At 35.4% G+C, this 26,724-nt stretch overlaps 4 protein-coding genes across 8 annotated transcripts; 1 reads left to right on the top strand and 3 right to left on the bottom strand.

The window, feature by feature from the left end:
• Positions 1 to 3,072: 3,072 nt before the first annotated feature.
• LOC140012967 (uncharacterized) lies at positions 3,073 to 8,927 on the bottom strand. Its single transcript, XM_072061729.1, has 10 exons — positions 8,711 to 8,927; positions 7,696 to 7,755; positions 7,472 to 7,511; positions 6,222 to 6,400; positions 6,059 to 6,097; positions 5,871 to 5,957; positions 5,689 to 5,749; positions 5,109 to 5,233; positions 3,534 to 3,625; positions 3,073 to 3,411 (listed from the first exon to the last, which is right to left on the bottom strand). The coding sequence occupies exons 1-10, from the start codon at positions 8,756 to 8,758 to the stop codon at positions 3,297 to 3,299; spliced, it is 846 nt and encodes a 281-aa protein (XP_071917830.1). The 5' UTR covers positions 8,759 to 8,927; the 3' UTR covers positions 3,073 to 3,296.
• Positions 8,928 to 11,697: 2,770 nt separating this feature from the next.
• On the top strand, positions 11,698 to 17,298 carry LOC113703952 (probable glycosyltransferase At5g03795). 4 transcript variants are annotated; one of them, XM_027225497.2, is made up of 6 exons: positions 11,698 to 11,941; positions 13,305 to 13,411; positions 13,617 to 13,918; positions 14,010 to 14,140; positions 15,163 to 15,511; positions 16,416 to 17,298. In XM_027225497.2, exons 2-6 carry the CDS (start codon positions 13,333 to 13,335, stop codon positions 17,106 to 17,108), a joined length of 1,554 nt encoding a protein of 517 aa, XP_027081298.1. In that variant the 5' UTR covers positions 11,698 to 11,941; positions 13,305 to 13,332; the 3' UTR covers positions 17,109 to 17,298. The 4 variants fall into 4 exon arrangements, with proteins under 4 accessions (XP_027081298.1, XP_027081297.1, XP_027081296.1 ...); XM_027225496.2 differs by having other exon boundaries at positions 11,699 to 11,941; positions 13,297 to 13,411; XM_027225495.2 differs by having other exon boundaries at positions 11,699 to 11,941; positions 13,305 to 13,918.
• Positions 17,299 to 17,498: 200 nt separating this feature from the next.
• LOC140012922 (transcription factor MYB114-like) lies at positions 17,499 to 18,948 on the bottom strand. 2 transcript variants are annotated; one of them, XM_072061500.1, is made up of 3 exons: positions 18,520 to 18,948; positions 18,139 to 18,385; positions 17,499 to 17,980 (listed from the first exon to the last, which is right to left on the bottom strand). In XM_072061500.1, the coding sequence occupies exons 1-3, from the start codon at positions 18,653 to 18,655 to the stop codon at positions 17,659 to 17,661; spliced, it is 705 nt and encodes a 234-aa protein (XP_071917601.1). In that variant the 5' UTR covers positions 18,656 to 18,948; the 3' UTR covers positions 17,499 to 17,658. The 2 variants fall into 2 exon arrangements, with proteins under 2 accessions (XP_071917601.1, XP_071917602.1); XM_072061501.1 differs by having other exon boundaries at positions 18,256 to 18,385; positions 18,520 to 18,933.
• A 1,788-nt stretch (positions 18,949 to 20,736) lies between these two features.
• On the bottom strand, positions 20,737 to 26,456 carry LOC140012928 (uncharacterized). The gene is made up of 5 exons (XM_072061515.1): positions 25,956 to 26,456; positions 24,270 to 25,474; positions 22,375 to 22,521; positions 21,602 to 21,718; positions 20,737 to 21,522 (listed from the first exon to the last, which is right to left on the bottom strand). The coding sequence occupies exons 1-5, from the start codon at positions 26,239 to 26,241 to the stop codon at positions 20,926 to 20,928; spliced, it is 2,352 nt and encodes a 783-aa protein (XP_071917616.1). The 5' UTR covers positions 26,242 to 26,456; the 3' UTR covers positions 20,737 to 20,925.
• Positions 26,457 to 26,724: the final 268 nt, after the last annotated feature.

The following is a 26,724-nucleotide window of genomic DNA, read 5'->3' as shown; positions in this document are numbered from 1 at the left end:
TTGGTTGTGACTTAGGAGAGGGTTTTTAGAATTTTTCTTACAATTAAATCCAAAATTTTAAGGGTAAAATTCAAAATATCCTCTGTGATTTCGCCAAAAATCAAAGAAGCCTTATGTGATTTAGAAATATTTTTTAAAACTCTCTCATAATTCAAATTGATCTAAAAAATTGACTTGTTAAGATACTTGCAAATATTATATATACGATTAAAAAATTAATATTTTGTCCATGTATAAAACCCATTAAATAAATGAGGTATGACTTATTATCTGTAACATAGCAGGTCATAAATCACCATTTCGTATTAGTTTGACTAATGAGGGCTTTTTCGAATATTTTTAAATGATATGGGACTCCCCGATTTTCGATAATAGCACAGAGGGTTTTCTGAATTTTACCCAAGTTCTAAATTTTTACATTTGTATATGAATAAATTGAACTGCTAAATCTCATCTTAATTACACTTGGTTATACCTTTACATTGAGATGGAACTTAAACTGAATCATAATTGAATTGATTTTCAAATTTGAGTAGGTGAAGTGAGCTTGTATTCAACTATGTAGCATTTCTTTTATAGTAGTTTTATGAATCTAGTTAGATTGAAAATTTTTTAAGAATAATATTATAGATGTATTTAAAAAATATATTTAACAAACAAAATTTCATAAGATGTTTTATGTATATGCGTACACATGTATTGGTTAGGCTCAAGCCAAATTTACGTAATAGAAATACATATATTGGTAGATGAAGTGAATATGTCCAAATAAGATTTGCTTCTGTTAGAGTTATAAATCTTGTCAATGATGTATGAATAATTTTTTTTTTATTAGAGGCCTTGAACCCAATTGAGATGAACTTAAACTAAATAATTTTTTTATTAGATGTATGAATGAATTAAATTACTAGAGCTTGTCTTGATTATATTGATTTCGTTCTCTAAATTTGGTAACTCACAAGGTATTAGGATTACCTCTATTGTCTCTCCCCTCCAATGGCGGAGCCACATACAAGCAAGTGGGGTTAAGCTTAGGAAATTTGAAAAATTTGAAAATTATATTTTATATACATTGACCCCCCAAAAATTGAAAATTCATAATTCTTACCATCACAATAATTTTGAATTTATTTCAAATTATCTATGGAAATTAGTTCAAGAATAAATTCATCTAAAATTTCCAAACACAAGGAGTGAACTTTCTTGAGTGGAGTGAGAAAATCAATTCTTCAAATCATTTTTTTTCAAACTTCAAAGACTTTAAAAACAAGAATTATTCAAGTGGATGGTAAATTTTTTATTTATAATACGAAATTAAGTTATTATGATTTTTATTTATAATAGGGTAAAGATAAATTTTATAAAAGAAACCTGTAGAAGATCAAGTTGTTGGTGATTTGCAGATTATTTTAAAAAATTCAAGAGGTTCAGTTACTTTTATTGAAAAAGATGCATTTATCAAAATTGATAATGAATTGATTTTGTAACATTTTTTTATAAAAAGAGTATTCGTAGGGTATAATTATAACCTGTATACAATGTTATAGTTTTTATTTTTTTAAAAATAAATTTTACTGCACTAAAATTTGACCCCACAATACTCGTAGGGTATAATTATAACCTATATATAATGTTAGTAGTTTTTATTTTTTTAAAAATATATTTTATTGTACTAAAATTTGATCACTTACTGTGGGGTCTTAACCCTGCTCATGGTCCCCTCTATCTACTCCTCTTCCTCCGTAGGAGGGAGATCTTGGCTTTAAGTCAAGGTCTCCTTTCCTCTTTGTTCTTACTTTTATTTAATAAAGTCTCTTATAGGGTGTCTTAGTGAGAGTTTTCGTCTCTCACACACTATCCTGGTGAGAGTTTTGTTTAGTTTTTATTTTTTTGTTATTTATTTTCTCATATTTTTATGTTAGATCTAAAATTTCTTCGGTCTTCTCGTCAAATTTCAATATCAGTTTTGATCTTGAATCAGTTGGATAATAGATCTGAGAGAATAGACATGCACAGATATCCATGGCATGATTCGTTCAATTGATCAAATTTGATGATTTGTGATTCACAGTATAATCTTTTATAATTTGTAACTCTGTTAAATCTTATGATTTTTCAAATCAAATATATCTGTGACATGTTTAATGTATCTTCTGTCATTAGTGCAGATTACTTTATCAAACAAATCGTGTTGGACGATTTCCAACTAGATTATTAATAATACTGACTTATGTTTTATAAATAAAAAAAAACTAAATCACAATTGAATCGAATTTTGAATTTGAGTAGGTGAATCTTTCATATATTGACAATGTATACACTGTTAGCATTGAATAAATGACAACTATACAAAATTTGAATTTGAAATACTCAGCGTTGGATGGATGACAATTATTTAAAATTTGAATTTAAAATTCAACTTTTGTATATATGTCATGAATCCAATGATAATAATAATGAATACATTATCGATGTATATAAAATTAGATGTACTCTCTTTTTTAGTAGTTTGAGTAGTGTTATGAATCTAGTTAGATTGAATATTATTTCAAATTTTTTGTACAACAATATTGTAGATGTATTTAAAAAAACATATTTATTATGCAGCAAAAAATTTTCTCAAACAATTTTTCATATTATGTTTTACGTATGTGTTTTTTTAAACGTATACGTTTATCGGATCGGGCCCAAACCAATCCGAATTTACATAGTTCTACTATCAATTACACTTATTAGATATGATTTAAATCCATAACTCATCTGACATAATCATTGTTTTAGCAGAATTAACCATAAAATTATGAGAATTCATCCTCAAAAGATTTTCAATCCTTCTCTACTTGGGGGAAGAGAGATCTAAACCCAAGACTTGTAAATCTTGAGAACTCAATCTTAGTCGTTAAACCCATGCCTCTTAGGTTATTCTTTTTTCTCCCTTCTCTAACAAGAAAGAATGGGATTTAGAAAAAAAGGAAAGAGAGAGAGAGAGATTTGAACCCAATATCTTTAATTTCTAGAGCACCAACTTTACTATTAGCGCTTTGAAAAGAAGAACTGCATCACAAGAGAGAGTGGTGAACAAACTTTGGAATAGGACGACGCTCACAAATAAAGTTAGTTTGGCTGTCTATACACTTTGGAAACATAATAGACCAATCCTCTGAAACTAATGTAACCCTTTTCCTAATGCTTCCTGTAATTGTAAATAAATCTAGCCAAACCAAAAATAGAAAGAACAGGCAGGGAAGGCAAGTACCACCTACAGGAATGTCAAAATTAAAACAAACAAAAACCAACTATATATCTGTCAAGATTAATGATGACACAACAACAACATAAGCTAGAAAGAAGAAGATCGCTATCTGAATGAAGAACTTTGGATTGTCTCTCATGTTTGGTGACGTAACAGCCCTGCAAAGTAGACCATGCATTTGTTAAGCTTGGAAGGGAATAAACCACGGTGGGAAAATGTCAGCAAATGCAACATTTTATTCATCTAATGAATCCCAAAGAAGCGCAGAGTTTAAGACTACCTAGCAATGCGCTGGGAAAGTCGATGGAAAGGCAAACTCTGAATGAAAACGATACCAGGGCCAGTGAGAACTGCAGTTACAAGATTTTCACCCTGCAAGGGCGCACAACTTCTTAAGTCAGGCCGTCTAGAAACCAAGCAATCATTGACAATCAAGAGTATGTTGGCAGAGAAAGTCCCAGCATCAAGAAAAATCAAACTTTGACAGAGCAGTTGAAGTAAGTTAGCCAAGATCTACCAGTAAAGCTTAACTCTTTAAAAGCTTATCGCACGATGAGGTTCAGAAGAAGAGAAAGCACTCTTTTACTGTTAGCTTCGGAGTTGCTAAAAGCCTACAACTTGGAAGGGTATACTTATCTAGGTTAAGCCATGGGAAAATTAATACTGAGGACTTCTGTCACAGTCAGTGATGCATTGGATGATCTATCTAGTATCAGATACCACATACAGGATGCATGAACTGTACTCGCTGCTAATTAACTTCATAATGCCATTTATTCTACATGTGTGCCTCTTATCATGCTACTTTCGTGACTTGAGAATTTACGTTGAACAAAAGCCGTCATAGCCTATCACAGAAATTCTAGTTCAGAATAATCACTTTCCTTTGCTGGTAAAAGTGGAGAAGAAAAAAAATGGGAAACTGGTTACGATCCATGACATTAAACAAGAGAAACAAATGGTGTACAGCAATAGAAATTGGGTAAAAATAGTAAGCTAACCTACTAATGTACAAGAGCATGGAAACAAACCACATTGCAGGGTTACCACAGCCAAATATGCACCCCCTTCCCAAAGTCGGCCCAAATTCAGGTTAATCTCAAAGAAGCCATTCAATGTTAAAGAGAGGTGGAGCAGGATGATGGTAGTACTAATATGCCCAAAAAGACGAGGGAATAGGCCATCTAAACAGCTGCAAAATTCTCTTATTGTAATACTTGTTGCATTTTGCATGTTGTCAAAAATGATTAAGACAAGAAAAAGATAGGTACATAGGCATTGACCATAAGAATATGGCAAATAGAAAAGCAAAATTTGGTAAATGAATTATTTACAAAGGAAAAGCCTATACAAGCATGTGTTGCTTCTCTATCACAGCTTAGTTCTATTCACTTTTATTAAGGCACATCCTCAGGTCTAATTCTTTTCAGACAATCTTACTGTTATTCCAACATTTACTGATATTTCAATGCAATTTTTACGATTGGTTCACGGAAAATGTACAGAAGGGTTATCCAGCTTAAACATGAACTCCTCATACCCATTTAGGAAAATGAAATAATTCAGGAAAAAAAAAAAGAAATTAGAAGAATTACATAGACTAAAGCTGATCTTTTGTGCAGGAATGGAAGCCTAGGTACAAAGATATGTGGAGACAAAACTGATTGGCTGCTAAAAGGCTAGAAGGAAATTTTTGAGTTGATGTTTAAAATTGCAACAAACAAACAAGCCAAGACATCAATGTAATGAACGACCAAGTAAGAGAAACTAACAGACATGAATAAGCAACTACAATCGAGGAATACAAAGAAGATAATGCTCATAAAGGAAACGAGAAATCACTTGATAAACTTACCCCAAATACCAGTCTCCTAACAGGACCATTATATTTGACCTGTACATTGATTGTTGATGATAATGCAACAATGCTCGGCAAATCAACAGAAAGTACTTCTCCCACTTCAAGGTTTTTCTGTACAACTAGAAAAGAACCAAAATAAAAAGGTATCACATAACCTTACAATCTAGATAAGTCAAAGAAAGTAGGGTAAGAAAGAATAGGCTCCCTTTGTCTAGGTGATACAACATGTGAAAATGGGCGCAATCCCCGTGTAAGCATAAATAAGTAGGAAAATCAGGGACCTGAAAAGCAAAAGGTGTTTCGAACTAGAAGTTGCAGGGTTTTACATTGAAGTTAATATATTAAACAAGTTTCCTAGGATACTCTGAAATATCCAGTTTTGAGTTAGACCAATAAAAATTCACTTTTATTTCAATAACTTAGATCTCCTTGTAGCGTATCTTGGCAGCAATAAAGATGTGCACATACATTCACAACAATTAAAGAAAGGACCAACTTCCAAGAAAAATTTAAAATTTCAAAAAGTGAAGGGAGAAATTATATGAAAAGTATAGACAAAGAGATGGCAACGTACCAGAACCACCACCAATTACGAAAGCAAGCCCTTGGCCAGATATCTTCTGCCTCAGAAACCCCTGTAGATAACATGCAGTGGGAGGATTATAAAATTCCATGTATATGCACAATCATCATGAGACAAGAAGGAGAAGCCAGAGAATAAGAAACACTAAAAAAAAAAAAACTGCATTCTCTCACCTCTATACTGGTAATAATATTACGAGGCCTTTGATCAATGGCATTATTGACTTTTACATCATTAATTGAACAAAGATATGCATCTGGCTACAAAATAAAATTAAGAAAGTTGTATCAATTAATAAACTTAAATGAATAAACCATACAGGAGATTAGAATCTCTTGAAAAAAAAAAGCCTCACTTATACCTGGCATAACATTTCGCCACCAAAAATTGATAAATCAATCTGCAAAATAAATCAGAATCAGAATAAGAAAATTGCTAACATTCTATGTGGAACATATAACCATAAGCAAGACTATCTTGTATGAGAAAACAGTTGAGTGAATATTTCAGATAACAATACAAACCGGGAGGATTCTTCCTAAAGAAGGTGCAGCAATCCCCACAAATCCATCAGTTGAACCGGTATTATGTAGAACTATGTTGGTGACACTCTTTCCAAAAAGCCACTGCCATATACCAGCTTCATTTTCAGGAGCATAAATATTGTCCATTTGGACAGACCCAGACATATAGCACATCGAACCTGGAAAATATACACAGTTCCTTATTTTTCAGACTGCAGTTCTTGAAAGGAAAGAATCACATCACAGTTAACATCCATTCAATAACAGCATTACATATTCATAACAATTCCATCAGTAAGCTCTGAACCAAAAAAAGAACAGTTGACCAGGATCCCCTCTCTAGCGTGGTTATATGAACTTGATCAGATGGACAGGCTTTACTTGGAAATTAGCTTTACTTCAAGGTATGAAAACAACATTGTTAACAGAAAGTGGAGATGAATCGCATCAATAAGATTGGTCACTAAAAAATGACTGGTACAGTGGCACTATCATCCTCTATAGATAATAATTATAATAAGTCCCGTTGCAGGCCCAATGGCTTGAAACGTGCTAGCATTTCTTCTGTTTGTATGTCAAGTTTCCAATTTGGATAGAAAACCCACCTCTGTCATTAAAAGCCAAAAAGTGCTGCTTTGCAGAAGTCATTTAAACCCACACAGGCTGTAAGAAACCAGTAGACTAAAAAGAAAATATGAGAGAAAGAGAGAGAGAGAGACCCCATTAAAATCCACTATTAAAGTCAAGAGTAGGTAGATCATGGCCATTTAGTGGGAGCCTAGATTCATGGAATTGGACAATGGCGATAGTAGGCTAGCCTTTTCCCTTGCTAATAAAGAGCTCCCGGATGCTTAATTTTGTGTTTTTTTACCAAAACTAGTGACCGTAGATGGAAAAATTAGTTTATTTTCACAAGTTACTTAATATTTTCATCCTATCCGCTTGCAGAGATGTACCAAAAATCTGAAATTGGATGTACAAAGTTGAATGTACCCATGGAGAGTATCAAATTGAACTGTAATAGCAGGAAGCTAGGGAGATTAGTATCATGACGTGAGATTGCACAACTCATGTCCAACAGCCTGATAAACTAATGCCAAACAAAATTTTCTATACGAATCAGAAGCACTAGGATATGGATACGGACATAGACAATTTACTAGTGCCAATTTTGACATTGAGCAAGATTCAAATCAAATGATTGTAATAAACATGGAACTCAATAAAATAAAGATGAATTAGCAACTTACCAGGCTTTGCCACAATCTTCTCTCCGGGCTTCAACATAATCTATAAGAAAAAATACGTAAAAATCAGTCAGACGAAGCACAAGAATTGTCAATAAGAAGAATAACTTATAACAATGAAATGGTAGAATCACCCCGCCCCCCAAAAAAATAAAAATAAAAATAAAAACCCCCCCATACCACACCCAAATGCAAAAAGAAAAGAATCAAAAGACCAAGTTAAATACCTGAACTATTTGAGCTTCACCACCTAAAATCTGAAAAGGTGTTAAAGCATCTTGGGGACTCTGCAAAAGAATTTTAGTATCACTTCCATGAAATATTAAGATTGTAACACTTCAAACAAGTCCAAGTTCAAGATTGTGGAAAATCTAAGAGGTCAATACCCAACTTCAATTTAGAAAGGTTAAAAGTTCATTGAGTTCCCTTGAGGTTAGTTGTAATTAAAAACATTCCAGGTCTCTAGGATTACCATTGACTTTTCCTCTCCATGTCCAATCAATTTTATACACGAATTTTCCTTACCACCATTAGCACCTGGGAAACTTGCTGATACGACCAAATGCACTTATTAGCAATCTTTTTTTGCAAGTGAGGTGTCCAATGACTCGTTTTCTGCTATATTGAACCACTTTTTCCGCATATCTGGCTTTCCATGGTTATCAAGAGAGAGGGAGCGAGAGAGAAGAAAGCTTGCAACTTTTTAGTAGAAAAAAAAAAACAAAAAAAGTTCCTTTCTATCACTGACTTCATTGTTTCATTAACGAATTTGCTTAATTTTTTTTCATCTCCAACTACAACAAAATTACCTTCATTTTCAAATTTATTAAACAAACCACCACACCAAAGATCAACAAAGTAATGAACTTTAACCAATCAAAACACATTCCAGTAAGAAGAAACATAATTTCCATTCAGGTCCTCCTAATAAACCATAATCACAAGGCCACACACTAAACCTCAATCCAGATCATTCTCCAAAATTCTCATCATTCTGCTTCCAATCTGCTTCAGTCTCATAGCTTATAGTATTAAATTTCCTCTTTTAACAATTTTGCAAAGCCCAGTCAAATTCTTAGCTAGTTTAAGCATCAGTAAACTAAAAAAACTACACAAAAAGTAAGAGAAAAAGAAATCAGATAAGCCAAAAGAAAAAACACAAAAGCGCTAAGAATCAAAGTTTAAAATCAAAACCTAAACTTTAATAACATTGAATTTAGTTTAATTTCAACAAATGAGTACCTGATAAACAAAAGGCTGAAAAGGCGTTGAAAAGAATGGGGCGGCCATGCCGACAGATTAAGCAGTTGATGACTGGTGAAAGAGATCAAGGGGCACAGATTTCAAGACACCATCACCGAAAGATCAGAGCTTGGAAATTTCAGATCGCCGGCGACAGTTTCAATTACAGATTATAAATGGGATTTCTTTCCGCAGAGGTTTAAGTCTCTCGCCAACTAATTTTTTATTTTTTTGGTTTCTGCTATGCGTTTCTATTTTTTTTACTTTTTCATTTTTGTCTTTAAAAAAAAAAGAAATACTAAACTGTTTCAATATCGACGTCATTGTTAAACTGTGTACGGAGGTTACCTGCGAATTACACGTCAGATAAAATGGGATGGCGGAATTTGATAGGATGATGTATCTGCGCACGTGGCCACCTGATCATGTCCATTGTCGGCCCAATCCATAGTGTCTTTTTGTGCTTATCTATTAACACACAGCCCAATGGACTTCAGCCCACGTGAGTTTGTGTTCTACACTACTGTCACTTTAAAATTGAGGTGAACTTAGGAAGATTCGAACACGTAGACACCCATCACACTGCGTTTTCATATAAGATAATTTTTTTTTTTGCATTAGACATTTCTAATATTTTGCAATTTGATTTGTTTCGTCCATTATTCTTAAAATGATGTATTTATATCCCTCTTATAATAGTAAAACGCACCGATTTGATTCCAAACTCTAATTATGATCACTTTTTTCTAGAATCATCACGAGATCTTACATGTGATGAACTTTAAACAGTGAAAATGTCAAATTAAGAATATCATAAACATTAACTATTCTTGATCTAGCTCAAATACAATATGTATATATTTTTTATAATTCGAAGGGGAGATTTCAAATCTTACAAGAAAAAAGGGAGAAAGGAAAGGATTTGAGTGTCGCATCAGGGACCTTACAGTTACCTGACTAATGTTCTTACCGACTAAATTGGATCTTAGAAACTCACAGAAAACGGTATTCACACAATCTAAACAACACCAACCAGTTATGCATTCTTTAGCAAATAAGATATTTTGAAATTGCCCAGTAATGTTACCAACCATGGAACCTTTTTGCCAAATTATTTAATGTCCAATACATCCTTACCATCACTAGATTGCCACAAAGACGATTAGCTGCCATCTCCATCGATTTGTCAATTGTACTTTTGGATAAATGAACACTAAATGCCTTTGCCAAATTTGTGAGTTCTTTTCTCTAACCTTTTCATCTAACGAAGAGACTGAAATCACTTGAAAGATAATTTGGGATTGGAAAAAATGGATCGAGTAATGTGACTTAAGGTTAAAATCCCAAACATAACCTTTTTACACCCCTTTGAAATTCATCACCTTGTGACCTTGGGACAAATTGGTATACTTCACTTTTGTGAGGGATATGAGCATATTTTCTTCTGCAGTTTCCACATGCAACCATGTTAAGATATTGAGTTAGTATGGTGCAAAAATGTCATTTTCTCAATAATATCCGAGTTTATTCAAGTTTCTCTCAAAATTCTTATAAGACATTAACATCGATCAAAAGCATTTGTTGATTCTATTATCACTATGATTCTATTGGTACTTGATTAAAATTTTCATCTTTTGCCTAAACATGATGGGCTGATATTGAAAATCATATAGTTGCTAGAAAGCATGCACTTTATAAGACACTAGGGCATGGCATCATGTAGTATTTGAAATCAAATAATTACATTACATTACAATTCGTGAACGTAATGTAATTCTACCACAAAGAAATAATACACATCTATATATATGTCAAACACAAAAAAAAAAGGAAGCAAGAAAATGACTAAAGCAGTAATTAACCTATCTATAACCAAAGGACATATTAGAACCCTTTTTCCAAATTTTTTTTTATAACATTATAAATAAGCTACAATTGTCATATCAATACTGATCAAATATTATAATTAAACATCAACATAAAGTTCAACTACTAAAAAAAAGTATGAAATTAAACTAAATTGACAATTTATGAGACTTAAATATAAGAACTGACTAACGCAGTTTGCAGTTGAAATTACTAATTAAAAGTTCATAGTAAGGAAATAAATTAGCATCCATTTGGAAGGGGGCTTGAGATGTTAAGACAGAGTGGATTGAAACCTTACTGATCAGGACAGGTGGCATATGACGTGTAACTAATCACATTTAACCCAAATTTAGTACAAATCAACCTTCCAATGAACGGTCAACTAATGTATTTTTAATAGCCACAAAAAAATATTATACTTGAATATCAAAATAAAAGCAGGAAAGATGTTCCTATCACCTCCTTAATGGGCCATATTAGTTGGCATCACATACTCTGGAAAACAAACAGATCATTTCCTCATCTCCAAATTTAGATACTCTTTTACAACTAAATTTTAAACCAGGGTCTCAAATTTTTTTCTTCAAAAAAGATTTTCATTACGATTACTACTAATATATACACCATATTACTATTAGATGCAAAACAGTTAATTTGAAATCTAAATTTTGCAGATGTGTTATGTATACAATCATGATAATATATATGCCGTCCGTCAGTATATGTAAGATTAACTCGTACATTTATGCTGCTTCCTTAAATTTAAGTTTGAGTGAGCCTACATATTTTTATTCCATTAGATATAGCACCCTCTTTTCAGCTTGGTAATTAAGATGTTTCATTAAACAAAGAGCAAAATATTCACACTAATTAAACTATACTAGTGAATCTTTAACTAACTAGTTCAAATTACACTACACTAATGACTATGTGAATGTGAATCTACTTATGACAAGAGTCACAGCATAAATTTCATACTATTAAAACACAAATATTTATATATTTTTTTGCTTGTTTATTCTTGACTAAGGTATTAAGACAGAAGGAAGTAAGAGAGTAAAAAGGGAATAAAGAAACAGAGGAGCAGTTAAAGTTGTTGGATTAAGACTGACAACCAAGACGCCAAAGCAACGATCAAACACATAAATATGGAAACCGGAGTCCCCCGCCCATCCTTTGTCCGTCCCTGTCTCAACTTGTCAGCGAACCAGCGCCCTCTGTTGTTTTCTTTCCTTTTCATTTTTCCGCCCCGCCCACTTTGTTTTTGTTCCACGACCTTTCCTTCCTCTAATTTTCTTGATCATTTCCCTTTCCTTTCCTTTCCTCCATCCATTTTCGGCCTTCCCAGATTCCTATTGCCAGGTATGGATAACTTACTGCCATCATACGTCCAGACCTCATAAAACATGCATGCATCTCTGTTTTGTTTATATATGTTTTATCTGACCTTGAATTTTCATTTAATTGTCGTTTTCTTCATTGAATTTTCTTTGTTTCTGGCCAGGACATGGATATATGCTTGGTTTATCAGCTTGCGTGTTCTTTGATTAATTTAATTGAGTTAGAGGTTCGAAATCAATGCGAATTTGCTTCCTTTAACGACCGTTAGCTGAGAAGATAAAAAGTATTAAATCAAGAAAAAGGTTTAGGACCCTTAAATTCTGAAACTCTTGTTTGTCACCTCTAGTCCTCTGTGCCTATACACAAAGAAATTAACAACATCTCATGATTCTTTAGCTGTAATCAAAGGTTATCCAATTTCATGCTTTATTGACACCTATATATGTATTTGTATACTTTTCTAGTTTTTTATTTGATAATGACCTATACAAGTATTTATGGTTGAACACTGTTCCTTGGAAATGGTTTAAAGAGAAATATTTTAATAGATAACTTACCATGGTAAAAATTGGACCGTAAGAAGTTTTCTGCTATACTTTTCATTTCTAAAATTCAATAGTTTGTATCACCAATGGTTCTGTGCAGTGCAACAAAATTTTGTTAATAAACAGTTAGTGGGGTGGCCCGGATGGGGGGAAGAATTATAATTGTATAGAGCTACAGCTGTCAAACCCATTGATGGATTTTGAACTAGTGGAGACTTGTACTTTTGGTTTGGTCTAAATCAGTGTAGAAGTTGTCAGTTGATTGAGTTCCATCATACAAATTCCACTAACTCTCTTACGCTATTCTTTATATTTTGGAAGTTTGGTTCTTTATTCTTTTCGCATGTGTAGGAAAGTGGCAAGTGAGAGACAGTTTGCCTCGTAACCCAAACAATGATGGGGAGCTTGCCTTTATGTTATGGCATATAGACTTGATTACACAATTAAATTTTGTTTTCCTTGGTTTTCTGCACGCAAGCAGAAATTAATTGCATAAATTTTGGCTAGTTTAGTGCCTGATTTCCATTTCAACAAATTGACACTGAAAATGGGATGCAGAAGTTTGATATGCAAACCTATATCTATGTCCTGCATGTGTATACTCAGAGTATTCTCTGATAGATGTAAATGCAGTTGGAGATGGTTTAATGATAAATCAGCATTTTTTTTGAAAAGATAATTTGATAATCCTGGTATTTACGCATTTTAACTGATTTCACACCAAATCTTATCCTGGATTATGTTTGCTGGTGTTGATTTATGCTTCAGTTATCTTTGATGCAGTTACATTTCTGTATGAGGTAATGACCATTTTCCCTCTTCTTGTGGTAGACATGCAGGGCTTGGCAGTTGCAAAGAATGTAATGGATGTATGTAGTGACTTTAGTGGGATATCTGTTGATTCAATTTGGCAGTCTCTTGATCTATCCCTTTTGTGACTGTGAAGGTTAGATTTTTGTAATACCAGGAGTTCTTCGGTTTTGATCATGAGATGACTAAGTCATGGCGGCAAATCTTTATTATCCTGTTGTTCAGAATTGATTGGAGAGTATTGTTGCTCTTTAGCTCCTTGCTTACCATAGTCACTGTTATGGTTCAAATTCCTAGACTTCCTTATCCATTGAGTGAATTGATTTTTGTTCCTCCAATAGTTGAAAGTGCAATATACAACAACACTAGTCGTGCTACAAGCAGGAATTCTCATTTTGCATCTCACAACCAGTTGGCAGTTGCTCAGATAGTCCCCGTAAATCTTTCTGCTTCTGCCAAACAGAATCAATCAGTACCAGAGGTAGGTGAAATAAAACAGTTGTCTTCCAGAAGCAGGAAAAAGAATAGAACTACTACCCATCGGCGAAGAGGAAGAAGACACAGGAAGAATGTTGAGCCATTTGATGAAATAACTACTCCACCTTCACCTCCTTCTTATGCAAATATGTCCAAAGAAGTTCTGGTAAGTGTTTCACCACAGAAAAGTTTGCTGAATTAATTTCTAATTTCATCTTTTGTCTAACTCCCCCTCAATCACACTTTGCACCATGCAGAGACAAATTTGGTCATTGACACCACATGAGGGCCTTGTACATGCTAGAAAAGAAATTGAGAATGCCCCTCTGGTTCAGGATGATCCAGATTTATATGCCCCTTTATTCCACAATGTGTCTAGCTTCAAGAGGTAAGTGCATTGCGGTTGTAACTACCTGCTTTATTGGTGTACAACAGTAACAGCCTTGTGGAAGGCGAGGCTGAGTATATAAGTTCTTTCGTGTGGAAGGCTCCTGCATTTAGTCCAGGAGATAATGTGTATAATGCAGAAAAAAAGGCTATTAGAAGATCTGGACAGGCTTCATATTTTAAACCTTCACAACTCAGTGACAGAAGCCTCCTCCTTGATCTTCTTTTCATGTGTTTACTGATGAGAGATTTTGGCAATAGCTGACTGCTTTTTTTTTTTTTTAATACTCGTTTAGATTCATACTGAGCAGTTGCTTTTGAATGTAAGAGTGTTCATTGTGGTTGGCGAATTTGTCTATGCTCCAGTTCAAAGACAATTGTCTGAGCGACAGTTTGCTGGCTCCATAAAATTTCAGAACATCTGGGTTCTGGAGCCAATTTTAAATTAGTTAAATTGGATCCTAGTAAATTTCTTTAGTCTAATTGGATGGAGGATCAGAGACAGGCAGCCATAAAATAAGCTAGTAGGTCAGCAAAATTTGCATAGTTATGGGTTTTAAATTTCCACAGATGCAAATTGTGACTTTAGTTGGAAACAGAAAGCATGGTTCTGGAAAAGAAATTGAAGGATGAAAATAAACAAAGGACAAAAACAAAAGCCGAAAACCACTGCAGTGTGAAATCTTGCCACAAACCACTAACATCCATTGCAAGCTTGGGCTAGCTGGCTTATTAGATGTATTGTCTGTTTTATCTTTGGATATCTCAAAAAACTCGATTGTATGATTTGAAGTTATAAACAATGGGTGTGCCTCATGCTCACTATTGAATTCAAAGTTACTTTAATCTATAAATGGCTAGGTTCTGGGCTTCTAGTTTCTCTAAATGTTTTGCAACTAAAGCATTTCTATCATTTGTTTGTCAAATGTCAACTGATATCTATATTTTATCATCTTTATATTTCTTGCTATTGCAATTCATTGGCATTAACATGATTGAGGACATAATCCCATATGTGTTTAGGAGCTATGAGATGATGGAACTCATACTTAAGGTATACATTTACAAGGAAGGAAAAAGACCAATTTTCCATCAGCCTCATTTGCAAGGAATATATTCATCTGAAGGATGGTTTATGAAGTTGATGGAGGAAAATCGAGAGTTCGTCACCATGGACCCAGAAAAGGCACACTTATTCTATCTGCCATATAGTGTACGCCAGTTGCAGTGGGCTCTTTATGTGCCTAATTCACATAATATTAGACCCTTGTCAATTTTTCTGCGCAACCATGTTAACATGCTTGCTGCAAAATACCCTTTCTGGAATCGGTCTCATGGATCAGATCATTTTCTAGTTGCTTGCCATGATTGGGTAAGCGAGTTTCACTACATAAATATTTATGTCGTTTGGACCTAAAGTCTAAGCTTCTCTGCAATTACTTCACCTAGGTACCATGACTAGTAGCCTGCAGAGATGAAATCACTGTATTCCTGATGTAGCTCATGGATTTGTTTTACTTAGGCGTGTGTACATGCAATAACACGTGTTACAGAACAGTTTGGGTGCCAGAATTGCTATGATCTTAACTTGACAGCATGATTATGATTCAGCAAATCCTACGATACATTTCAAGACCAAACTCGGGTATTACGGGACTCAAATTTATGAAATTTTCCCAAGGGAGTTACAGTTTTGCTAGGTGACCTTGTTTCCTGGCTTGTGTGGGCATTATGTGTTTACATTAACTTAGTGCATGTAAACACATATATTATTTCTAAATGGTATGAATGGGAATTATTCGTTCTTGGTTAGGCATGTGTATATTCATTCTTGAATGAAGCAATTGCTCTCTCTCTCTCTCTGATAGTATTGGGAAATTCTCGTTTGGCACAATTAAGGCAATAACTTGACTGAAGGCTTAGTTTCTTTCTTTCCTTTTTCTTATAAGCTGGTTGGATTGTTTTTAATAATGTTCTGCGGTTTGCAGTGCATATATTCTGATCAGAACGTTTAATTTCTTTCTCTTTTTGGCTGTAAACTTGGGAACACTCACTACATTAATAATATATCACAAATTGCAAGAACTGAACTCATTTTTTTTTTCTGCTAGTTAGCATAAGACTCTATACGTTATTTGAGATGCACATTTTTTCAGCTCCTATGATCTCCGACTCTCACCTAATCTTTCCATCCTTTCCCTTTTTTTTTTTTGGAATAATAATTGAACTATCTAACTCTTTCCTCCTACTTTCTCGTTGCGTTTTAATTACTCCAGGGTCCTTATACTTTGAATGCTCACAAGGAGCTTAGAAGAAACACCATAAAGGCTCTCTGTAATGCAGACGTCTCTGAAAAAATCTTCATTGAAGGAAAGGATGTGTCCCTTCCGGAGACCACCATAAAGAATCCCACTAGGCCTCTTAGAAACCTTGGTGGGAAAAGAGTTTCACAGCGCCCAATTCTGGCTTTCTTCGCCGGAAACATGCACGGCAGGGTCCGTCCGAAACTGCTCAAGTACTGGGGCGACAAAGATGGTGATTTGAGGATCTATGGTCCTTTGCCTAAAAGAGTTTCTCAAAAAATGTCCTATCCTGATCACATGAAATCAAGCAAATACTGCATTTGCCCTATGGGTTATGAAGTAAACAGTCCACGAATTGTGGAGGCAATATACTACGAATGTGTACCAGTGATCATAGCTGATAATTTTGCCCTCCCATTTAGCGAAGTGCTTAATTGGAGTGCATTCTCAGTTATTGTTGCCGAGAAGGACATCCCCAGATTGAAGAAGATACTGTTGGAGATACCTTTGAAACGATACCTCGTCATGCAAACCAACGTAAAGATGTTGCAAAAGCATTTTCACTGGCATTCTAGACCTATAAGATACGATTTATTCCACATGATACTGCATTCTATATGGTTAAGCAGGTTGAACCAGGTTCAGGTACACGAGTCAGCACAATAGATGTATAGGTTTTCTTTTCCTTCTTCTCACACCCATTTTGTATGCATCTGTTACAAATATCATTTGAGCTATAGTTGGTTTTTACCTAAATTTGTAGAGTCTGTGCAAAGAGATGATGGTATACGTGTAGATAACAATTTTGAGGGCACATTTATTGGCATTGTAAAAGATTACCCGTTGAATTGCTGCAGGCATGCTTGTCTTCGTGTAGCAACTGCATTCAATTACTTCTAGGGAAAGTAGGGCTATCAATAGGGCTTGTTTAGCCCGAAAAAAACCTTATGTTTAACATAATAGTTCAATTTTGCAAGGATGGTGGAAGATTGAATATAGATTGTTATCTACTGTGATTTTGCAGGCGAAGATTAACGCAAGACATGACCATTAGAATTCAAGAAAATTCCAAACATTTTCTTCATAATTTCACAGTTGCACCAAAATAAGGCTAAGCTCATAATTTCACACTCTACAGAATAATTTTCGCAATACAAGAACATCTGGAAAATGTAGACGCTAAGCTACACAATCTTATGTAGTTCTCTTTCTCATCTCAATGGTTTGGGGGGTGCTTCTCATCAAGTTCAAGAAATTTGATTATGCAATCCATTGCAGAAGTCCCTTCCACAGAATCATCCAAAGAATCACCGACACCGAAGCTTAACCCAGCATTGTCTGCTTGGCTTTCGTGATGATGAGTGGCTTGTACCTCCACCTGTACCTTAGCCATGGTTGTTGGAGGTGGTACAGCCGGAGCTCCAGTTGTTCCATCTGTTATTTTTGTTGAATATATTTTCTTACTCAAATGAGAATTCCAGTAGTTCTTTATTTCATTGTCCGTCCGTCCTGGAAGTCTCCCAGCAATCAAGGACCACCTGCTCATCCAAAGAGACTACTTGTTATCTTTCAGTTTCAGCCGTTATCTTTCAGCATTCCTTTAATGTTAACTATGCCTTCAAAATTTTTTTTCCTTTGCGCTTCTAGTTTTACTACTACTACTTGATTCAGTCCATTATGGAGTATGTTACTTTACCTTCGCAGCGTTGTGAATATATATTGCAATTCCCCAACTCCCCAAAATTGGGATAAATCAATGGAGCAAATTTGGTGCCAATGCGTCAGTTGAGATGAAAAATATGAAATGACTAACCTATTCCCTAGGAGCTTATGAAGCCTAACAATCAAGTCTTCTTCATCAGGAGAGATGTTGCCTTTCTTGATATTTGGGCGAAGATAATTTAACCATCTCAGTCTACAACTTTCGCCACACCGATTGAGACCTGTGAGAACGTGAAAAAAATTACAACCATTGATACTTAAAAAGTCTTGCATAAACATAAGAACGGTTAATCAGACTGTGCCATTGCCAACAACATTTTCAAAACCTCAAGTGATTACTTAAAGTTAAAGAGACCTGATTTCGTTGCCACCGTTTTCCACTTCTTTGCGCCGTGTGTTTCAATGTACTCGGCCAACTTCCTATCTTCCTCAGCAGTCCATGCTCCTTTTCTGCAAAACCTTATAGCAGAGCCCTCCTGTTTTGGGGCCATGAGAGAAAATGATCAAGAAAGAGATTCTTTAATAAGAACTTGAACAAAGTGATCGATGGAAGAGAATGCATCAGCCGCTAGTTTTTGCAACGGCTATAGGTTTCTCTTTCCTCGAGAGTCAAATGAGGGAAGGGTGTAAAATATTATGATAAAAACTTTTGGAAATGTTTAAAGTAGTGCTGGAGAATGACTATAATATTCCTATGATTGAAGGGAATTGTGAAAGTTGGAAGCGCTTAAATAAGCAAGGAAGATAGAATTCTTGGGGTGGTGGTTTGGGCTTGGTCTGCAAGAGATGAAAATAGAACACAGAATTGTGACAGCTAGCAATGTACGACTTCATTTATCTATCTAACCTTCTTCATATTTCCCAACTACCACCACTGCATGTGTTGTTCTATTCAGATATGCATGGCCAACGCACTAGTTTAATTTGGCAGCAAAGCTAATTATTTAGTGGGAGGAAAAAGGACTGGCTAAGTTGAAGTTGACATTTATCTTTTTCATTCCTTTTTTTTTTGTTCTTGGTGGGAGGAATTGGTATTAATTTAAGATTAAAAACTACGATAAAATACTATTAGAAAGAGAAAACAAGCATTTTTTTTTTGGGCGGAGAAACTAATATCTATCTAAGTGGATAATTTCAATCGATATATAAATTTAGTCCGCTTTATTTTGCATTTATCTAGACAAGACTGACTTGCTACGCTGTGATTTCAATCCTGTGACTGACAAGGAAAAGGAATGTTTCTTGCTAGTTCTTTGTCCCCTGAATGATGCTGATATTGACAATGACAATCCCCAACCACCAGTCCGATCAATTGTTAGTTACAGGACTTCGATGGTGACAAAAGTAACTAAAGTGATTTGTATCACTGTAATCTAAATGAATAAAGTAATAATAATAATAATATAGTAATGCTATAAAATAAAATGATATTTTTGTCCAAAATTTCTTAACATATTGAGTTGAATTACTTATGGAGGTAAAGCGATTAAAAGATAACGTTAGGGGGTAAACTGATAATAGTGATATAATTTAAAAGGGTAAAATAAAAAGGACAAAATATAAAAAAAACCTCTGTAGTAAACCTAATATACAGAAAAATCTCCCGTAGTTTCAAAATATATAACACGACACCCCGTACTTTGAACTAAATTGTAAAGGTGACGGAATCCGTTAAACTTAACGGAAATGACTTATTGGAAGCTAAAAAAAAAAAAATTTATACCTAATTTTTAACAAATATACCTGTTCTACCCCTTAACCCTCAATTCTCTCTATTTAGAGAATAAAACAAATGATTTTTCTGAGTTGTCTTTTACTTAATTATATCGAGACATTTTGGTCATTTCGTCCATTTCCGTTAAATTTAACGGATTCCGTCACCTTTACAATTTAGTTCAAAGCACGGGGTGTCGTATTATATATTTTGAAACTACGAAGGACTTTTATGTGTATTAGGTTTATCACAGGGGACTTTTTTGTTTTTTACCCAAATAATAATAACCTACAAAATATATATTGTCGGGGACATCTTCGGAGGGAAGTTATCATTGAGAAATCGGAAGTGTAATAGTATAAAAACAGATGGTTGATGAATACACTGAAATTTTTGAAGAAGGAAATCGGGGAGGGCCTGGAGGCCGGCGGACGAAGACAGCAACTTCCAGCCAACCAATCTACTGTAGGGTTAAATTGCATTCTGCACCCCTAAACAATAATCGATTTATTTTGTACCCCTAACTATTAATGTTAGTACTTTAGTATCTTATATACTAATTAAATATTAATGTGCCTCGTATTGTTTAAATTAGTTAAAAACTAAAAGAGTTTGTAAAGTGACCGTATGTTTGTAAATTGTGACCAACATCCGCTGTACTTTTTTACGAGCATCACCTCGTCTGAGCTCAGGCCTAGGCTTGTAAATATCCTCGCGTCTTTGCTGCTTCAATGTTGGCTCGAGGCTTGAGCACAATCTTTTATGATTGCAGCAGTTTTCCCTTGTATTCCAATTACCAAGTCTAGCACCTTCAGGCCCAACCATAACAAATTTTACTTCGACGTAAAAGGCAAGGAATTCTTAACGGAAAAGAAAGGCAAAACTTTATAAGCAGCAACCGTATTCGGTGTACAAAACTTTCAAGCTACACAGACCTCACATTATAATTACAAACTGCACAGAGATTACAAAACCTTCCACAAATTTCTTGCATATTCTATTCATTCTTTGTGATTATCATCTTCCTCTTATATACATGTATATAACCTAGGAAAAAGCTTTACGCGAAATGCTAAAAGCAGCAACCATAAGAAGCACCATCACTATCTTCTTTGAAGCTAATATTCGGAGGTTCACCTTCAGACCACGCTTTCGCATAAACATTAACCCTGCCTTGCCTAATGCAGTAAACCAGGAGAACAATGAAAGGAACACAATTTTCATGGTATCCATAAATCCCGATACGTTTCCTGCATTACCTGACAAATCCACATAAGACCAAGCAGGCCACCCTTGGCTGCTGTTCACCTGGTTTAAGCCAAGACTTTCATTCAACCATGCCGATAAATCCACAAGAAGCTTTGCCAGCCATGCAATTTCATCATCAGATATGGGGCGCTTCATCCAATCACCCTTGTACTTGACTTCAGACACCATATGGTGGCCAAAACTTCTGGGTCGGAACATTTCATCACGAGTTTGAACATGCTCTCTTTTCTCTGGCGTTCTGGAAGATGACCCCAATATTGGCCCGCCAAATAAGCAGCTTAGCTGGGCTTTGAGAGAGTCTAGACACTTGAGGCTTTGTGCAACATTGTCCCCAGATATAGCTTGTAGCTCAGACTCTGCTCGCAACACAAAGAGCTGTACCACAACATATACGGTAAGAACATGATGTAAGTAGATGCAATGTAAAGTAGACCTATTAGCAAGATCAAGATACCTGAAGTAATTGTTGTCCACCATCCTCACCCCCGCTAAAAAGTCGTAAATCTTTGTTCCAGTTGTCATGCAAAAATGATCCATCCGCAGCTGTCTCACATAGACCATTTTCCCAGTCCTAGCACAATAAAATTGACAAGACACAAATGAGATTTAGAAGCCAGACCAAGAAAAATTGCATACAACTATCAAAAAAGTGAAAAAAAAAATGACAATAATTGTCCGTATTTCCAATTGTATTACCAATATTTTCTATGTCTAAAATGTGTCACTATCAGAATCCTCATGCAGGCCATGAAAAGGCTATGCGAAGCTTCTCAAGAAGCAACTGCAAGGAATTAACTTAACTAGCCAAAAGCATTAAAAAAATCCACCACAGGGGCGCCCGGGGGAAAGGGTTGGGGGTGTAAGACACACACACACACTTTAGGTCTGAAAATATCGCTCTACTAAACAAGCATCCAACAGCTTCATTTGCCTAAATTAGAAAGCTTTTCATGTCCAAAGCGTTTCAAAGGGGTCACAGAACAAGCGCAGAAGGAGTTGGCAAATTCTACTTCAAGCAGTTCAACAAGGCAATCATAAAAGTTAATTGGGCAGAGTGATGATAAAGTTTGGCTGCCAAGTCACTTGCTTTCTTGACATAGTAGTGACAACAGATGAGAGGTCAGTTATATCTTGCTGAGAGTCCAAAAAATAGAAGCTATGAAAGAGTTTTGGAAGTCCCCTATGCCCTTGATTATAAATATTATTATCAATTAACCAAGAAAGTACCTGTAATTGCTCGCGGATTGCTGGAACAAAACTATATAAGGCATTAGGCACTAATTTGGATGACCCTGTTGGTTTTGAATGATAAGCAGTGTCCATAATTTTTATGAGATCCATCAGCTCTGTCGATGAAGTTAAAAGGTTTATCACCTGTACCAAACACAAACAGAAAGGTTAATGAACAAAAACAAAGACAAGAACACAGAACAAGGGTGCCCCTGAATACTAGATATGCAGGTGTGACAATTAACAATGCACAAAGAACAATCAATATGCAGCATTTATCAGGATACATGCATACAATTAACAAAACTTGCATAAATTGTGCTTTTATCAATTGTAGAATCTATACAGTGATATTACAAACATAACTATTTTGATAACAATACAGCTGGAAAGCAATGTTCGCAGAAATAATCTCAAAAGCCATATCATATCATAAATATAGTCTCCCTAAATCAAATATCAAATGTTGTTTCCAAATAATCTTTTCATTTACCAATATTCCAAGAAGTACTCCTTCAAACCTTCATCACTGATGTCAGGCATCTTACAAGTGCTCTAAGTGTTATGAGTGCTTGCCTATTGTCGACTCCATAGAGTAAACTTTTCAGCAACATTATTATAGTAAACTTTTCAGCGACAGTCATACAACTGCCTGAAAAATCAGACATACAAAAGCATTGAAAGAGTGCTACCCAGTCATTGGCAACATGGATGTGCAGCCTTCTCAAAAGTGCGTTGCTGCTTCATTCTATAAATTAACATCAACTAAGCATGCAAATGATCCTTTCTTGAATATCTGATGGCGTTACTAATTTCATCCAGTATCTCCCCTATTCATACATAATCCTTTTCTGCTTCATGTTATAAATTAACATCAACTAAGAATGCAAATGATCATTTCTTGAATATCTGACAACATTAGTATTCTCATCCAGTATCTCCCCTATTCATAATAACCTATGTGAGAAGCCTCCATTTTCCGGTTGCCGGAATAGTAATTTAGAAAGAAAAGTAGGATGACATCCGTGCAACTGTATTCACCTTGCTTTGCCTCAAGGAGAAAAAGATTTATCTTAAGATGCCTTACAGTAACCGAGAAAACCGCAAATTTATATCTCCTAAACATTACAGCATAGAAATAGATGTGATCAGAGAAGCAGCAGATGTCTTCATAGGTAGCCCTTAAAACAAACCACAACCCTGTGTCTAGTGGCTTTCAAAAATCATATTGTCAAAGTACATGATATGACTATCAGCTATATCATCATATCACCAAAACAAATTCTCAACTATGCTAAAATGAATATTCTCTCAAGTAATCAATCATCTTGTCTAAAGAAGCATATTAACAGTCTCAGAATAGTTTATTCCGTTATGTAATGCAATGCACAATTATAAAGTTGACACATAAAAGGCCTGCAATCTGATATTTTGAGCTTTGTGATACTTGACAAGGTACATAGACAGGAGACTCCAACAGAATAATATGAAGCATCATTTTTCTTTAATAAGAAAAGCTTCATCTCAAGATGCTTCAACATCTTAACAGCACATTTGACAAAAGAGATCTCATGAAGAGTTTAAACAAATGCTCAGGGTGTTCCTTCATTCACATAGCTAGTCCAAACAGACGATTTCTGACAACATAAGAAAACAATTTACAAAGGAATCTACATAAGCAAACATTTCACAGCAGAAGGGATCTACCATTAGTATTTACAAAGGCACAGTAGTGTTTGACAAAACTCCTAGCGAGCCTAACATCGCTAGATACTCGATTTGAGATTAGTATTATTTAAAAAAAAAAAACTATTAAGGCTTATCAGATACAGAAAACTAGAGCAGAATCAGGCAACAAAAACAATTAGGGCAAAATAAGCAATGAAACAAACCTTGGAAACCATCTGTATAATGACTTCTGGATCTGTATGAAGGAACTTATGTGCAAAACCAAAAAAGTGCATAACCAAAGAGCTATAATACAGATAATTAGCCAGCACATAAGTTTGCCAGGCAGTTGAATAACCATTTTCAGACGTTTGAGTAACCTCAGATGTACTCTTTTGAGGCATTCCCAGTGTGGCATCAAGCTCTGCAAACTCCTGCAAGTTAACTTTCCAAGGTTCCATGTAAGTAACCCAGACAGTGAATACTTGAGAAACATTCTTTATAGAACTTTCTACTGGGCAAAATAGAAATGTTCTCAATACAAATCTATATAATGGCCTCTGAACCCATATGTTCCAAGAATTGTTGGAGGTGAAATCTAGTGTAATTTCCTTTGAATTAATCACATCAACAGAACCTGAAACCTTCCGTGGAGGATATCCATTGCATCCAAACTTGTCATGCCCCTCAATACAAAGAACTGAATTAAGAGTGAGATACTTAACAAACAAAGTAATTACTTCACCCAATCCGGAAGTAGGTGGAGTTTCACCAAAAATTGACCGGAAAGGTAAAGTCACACCATATGACTTGCACAAACTCACGGGCAGAGGTGAGAAATCATTATCAACCAACCAAAAATGTATCAAGGAATTGACCAAAAACTCTGCTCTTTCAATAACTGAGGTATCATGTCCCCATGAATAATGAAGTAGAGAACTGCGATAAGGTTGATGAGCACTCAAATCAACCATAGGCACAAAAGCACGAAAATAAGCATACAGTAGACGACAATACAAATTGACATCATTTTTTTGCTCCATTCCACGTTTACTGCTGCACAACCCCGGAATAGAATAAGCCCAATTCTCCAACCTAAATTTCCTACTTCTCCGAACTCTCGCACCATCTGGACCATCACTACTGCCCTTGCAGACAGGGTAGTAAACAAACCAAAACAAGAAATACTCCAAAACATTCAACTGAACTTGGCAAGGCGAGCCCTTAAGTGAATCCTCCTTAACCTTGTTCCTGAATAATGGACATAAATCCATCAAAACCTGACAGTCTCGCTTGTTCTGAAGCATATACCGAACCCATTCAGGTAATCTTTCAATTGGAAACACATATTTTACTAGAGAGAGTCTATCAACAGCTGAAATGGAGGACATCAACACTCCATTTGGTGATAATAAGCCGAAAATTTTACCTGCAACAGTAATATTGATTTTGCTTAGAATACATTCATATCTGCATATAAACAGTAACTGATGCAAAAGCCACACCAGCAGAAATTAAGGCAACACAAGGGAAAGAGTCTTCATAGGGTCTTTCAACATTCCAGGTAACTTAGAAGTAGCTATTGATCTCAACGTAGACAGAACACCCACGAATATCAAGAAATGTTTAGGCAAAATGATTGATAACTCATTTGCAAGTCAGTCATAAATCTCAATATCAAATTAAAAACGTCAGGAAAAATTCCCAAGAATGCAGACAGAACAACAAGATTATAGAAACGGCCAAAACCCCCCAAAACCTGAAAAAGCAGCTGTATTAGCAGGTTAATTTGAATCTTACCAAAAGAACCTAGGCGAAGATAAGCAAAAATATATGAATCAGATAAACGCGCAATAATCTAAATAACAGATAAATACACAAAATTCCCAAAATTAACGGTCCGCACTAACCAGCGAGCTCAGAATCTCTAGAAAGCATAGCGATATCGATCCAACCGTTCGGGGACTGAGATTTGGAAGGCAAAGACGACTCATCGAAGCCAAAAGTTTTACAAATTAGGGTGGGAAAAGTGATGGAGAAGAACCACCGGGACTGGTCCGGCGTATGCTTTTGTAAGAAAGCCTCCACACCGCTACACGCAGCGGCTATCTGTGGCGGCGACGCCGCAGCTAGGATCGTCGTCTCCAGCTCCGTCGCCTTCGCCTGTGCATCCATACCGTACGAATGCCCAATCATCGCTCATAAAACTTCTCGTCTTCGTCTATACCGTAGGGTGCGAGTGTGTAATTATACAGAGTAAGTGTGTGCTCTGCGGGTATGTGTGCAGTTTATGTGGTGATAGTACTGTGTGTTGTATGTGAGAAAAAGGGGAAAATGGGAAAGGTTTAAGAAAAGAGGCCGGGATTCAAATGAGGGAAGTTGGAGGGCAAATGGCGGGTTTATAAAGGGTGTACTGGAAGGATGAAAGAAGACGAGAGGGAAGACCCACGCGGAGTGGGGCGTGGGGGTTGGGGCGGTGCATGGGCCAACGTGGCGGTGAGGGAGTGTTTTGTCTTTTTGGGTGTGTGGAGGAAATGGGCCCACTGATTAATTAAAGGATAAGAAATTGGAAATTTTGAATTGGATTAGTATAATTTCACTAATCTCCCTTATGATTTTCAACACTTTCACTAACCTGACCTTTCCCGATGTTCTATCGCAAATTACACTAATCTCCCT

Source organism: Coffea arabica, chromosome 8e, assembly GCF_036785885.1.
Source record: "Coffea arabica cultivar ET-39 chromosome 8e, Coffea Arabica ET-39 HiFi, whole genome shotgun sequence".
NCBI classification, from domain to species: domain Eukaryota; kingdom Viridiplantae; phylum Streptophyta; class Magnoliopsida; order Gentianales; family Rubiaceae; genus Coffea; species Coffea arabica.
This window is presented reverse-complemented; position numbering and strand designations above follow the sequence as displayed.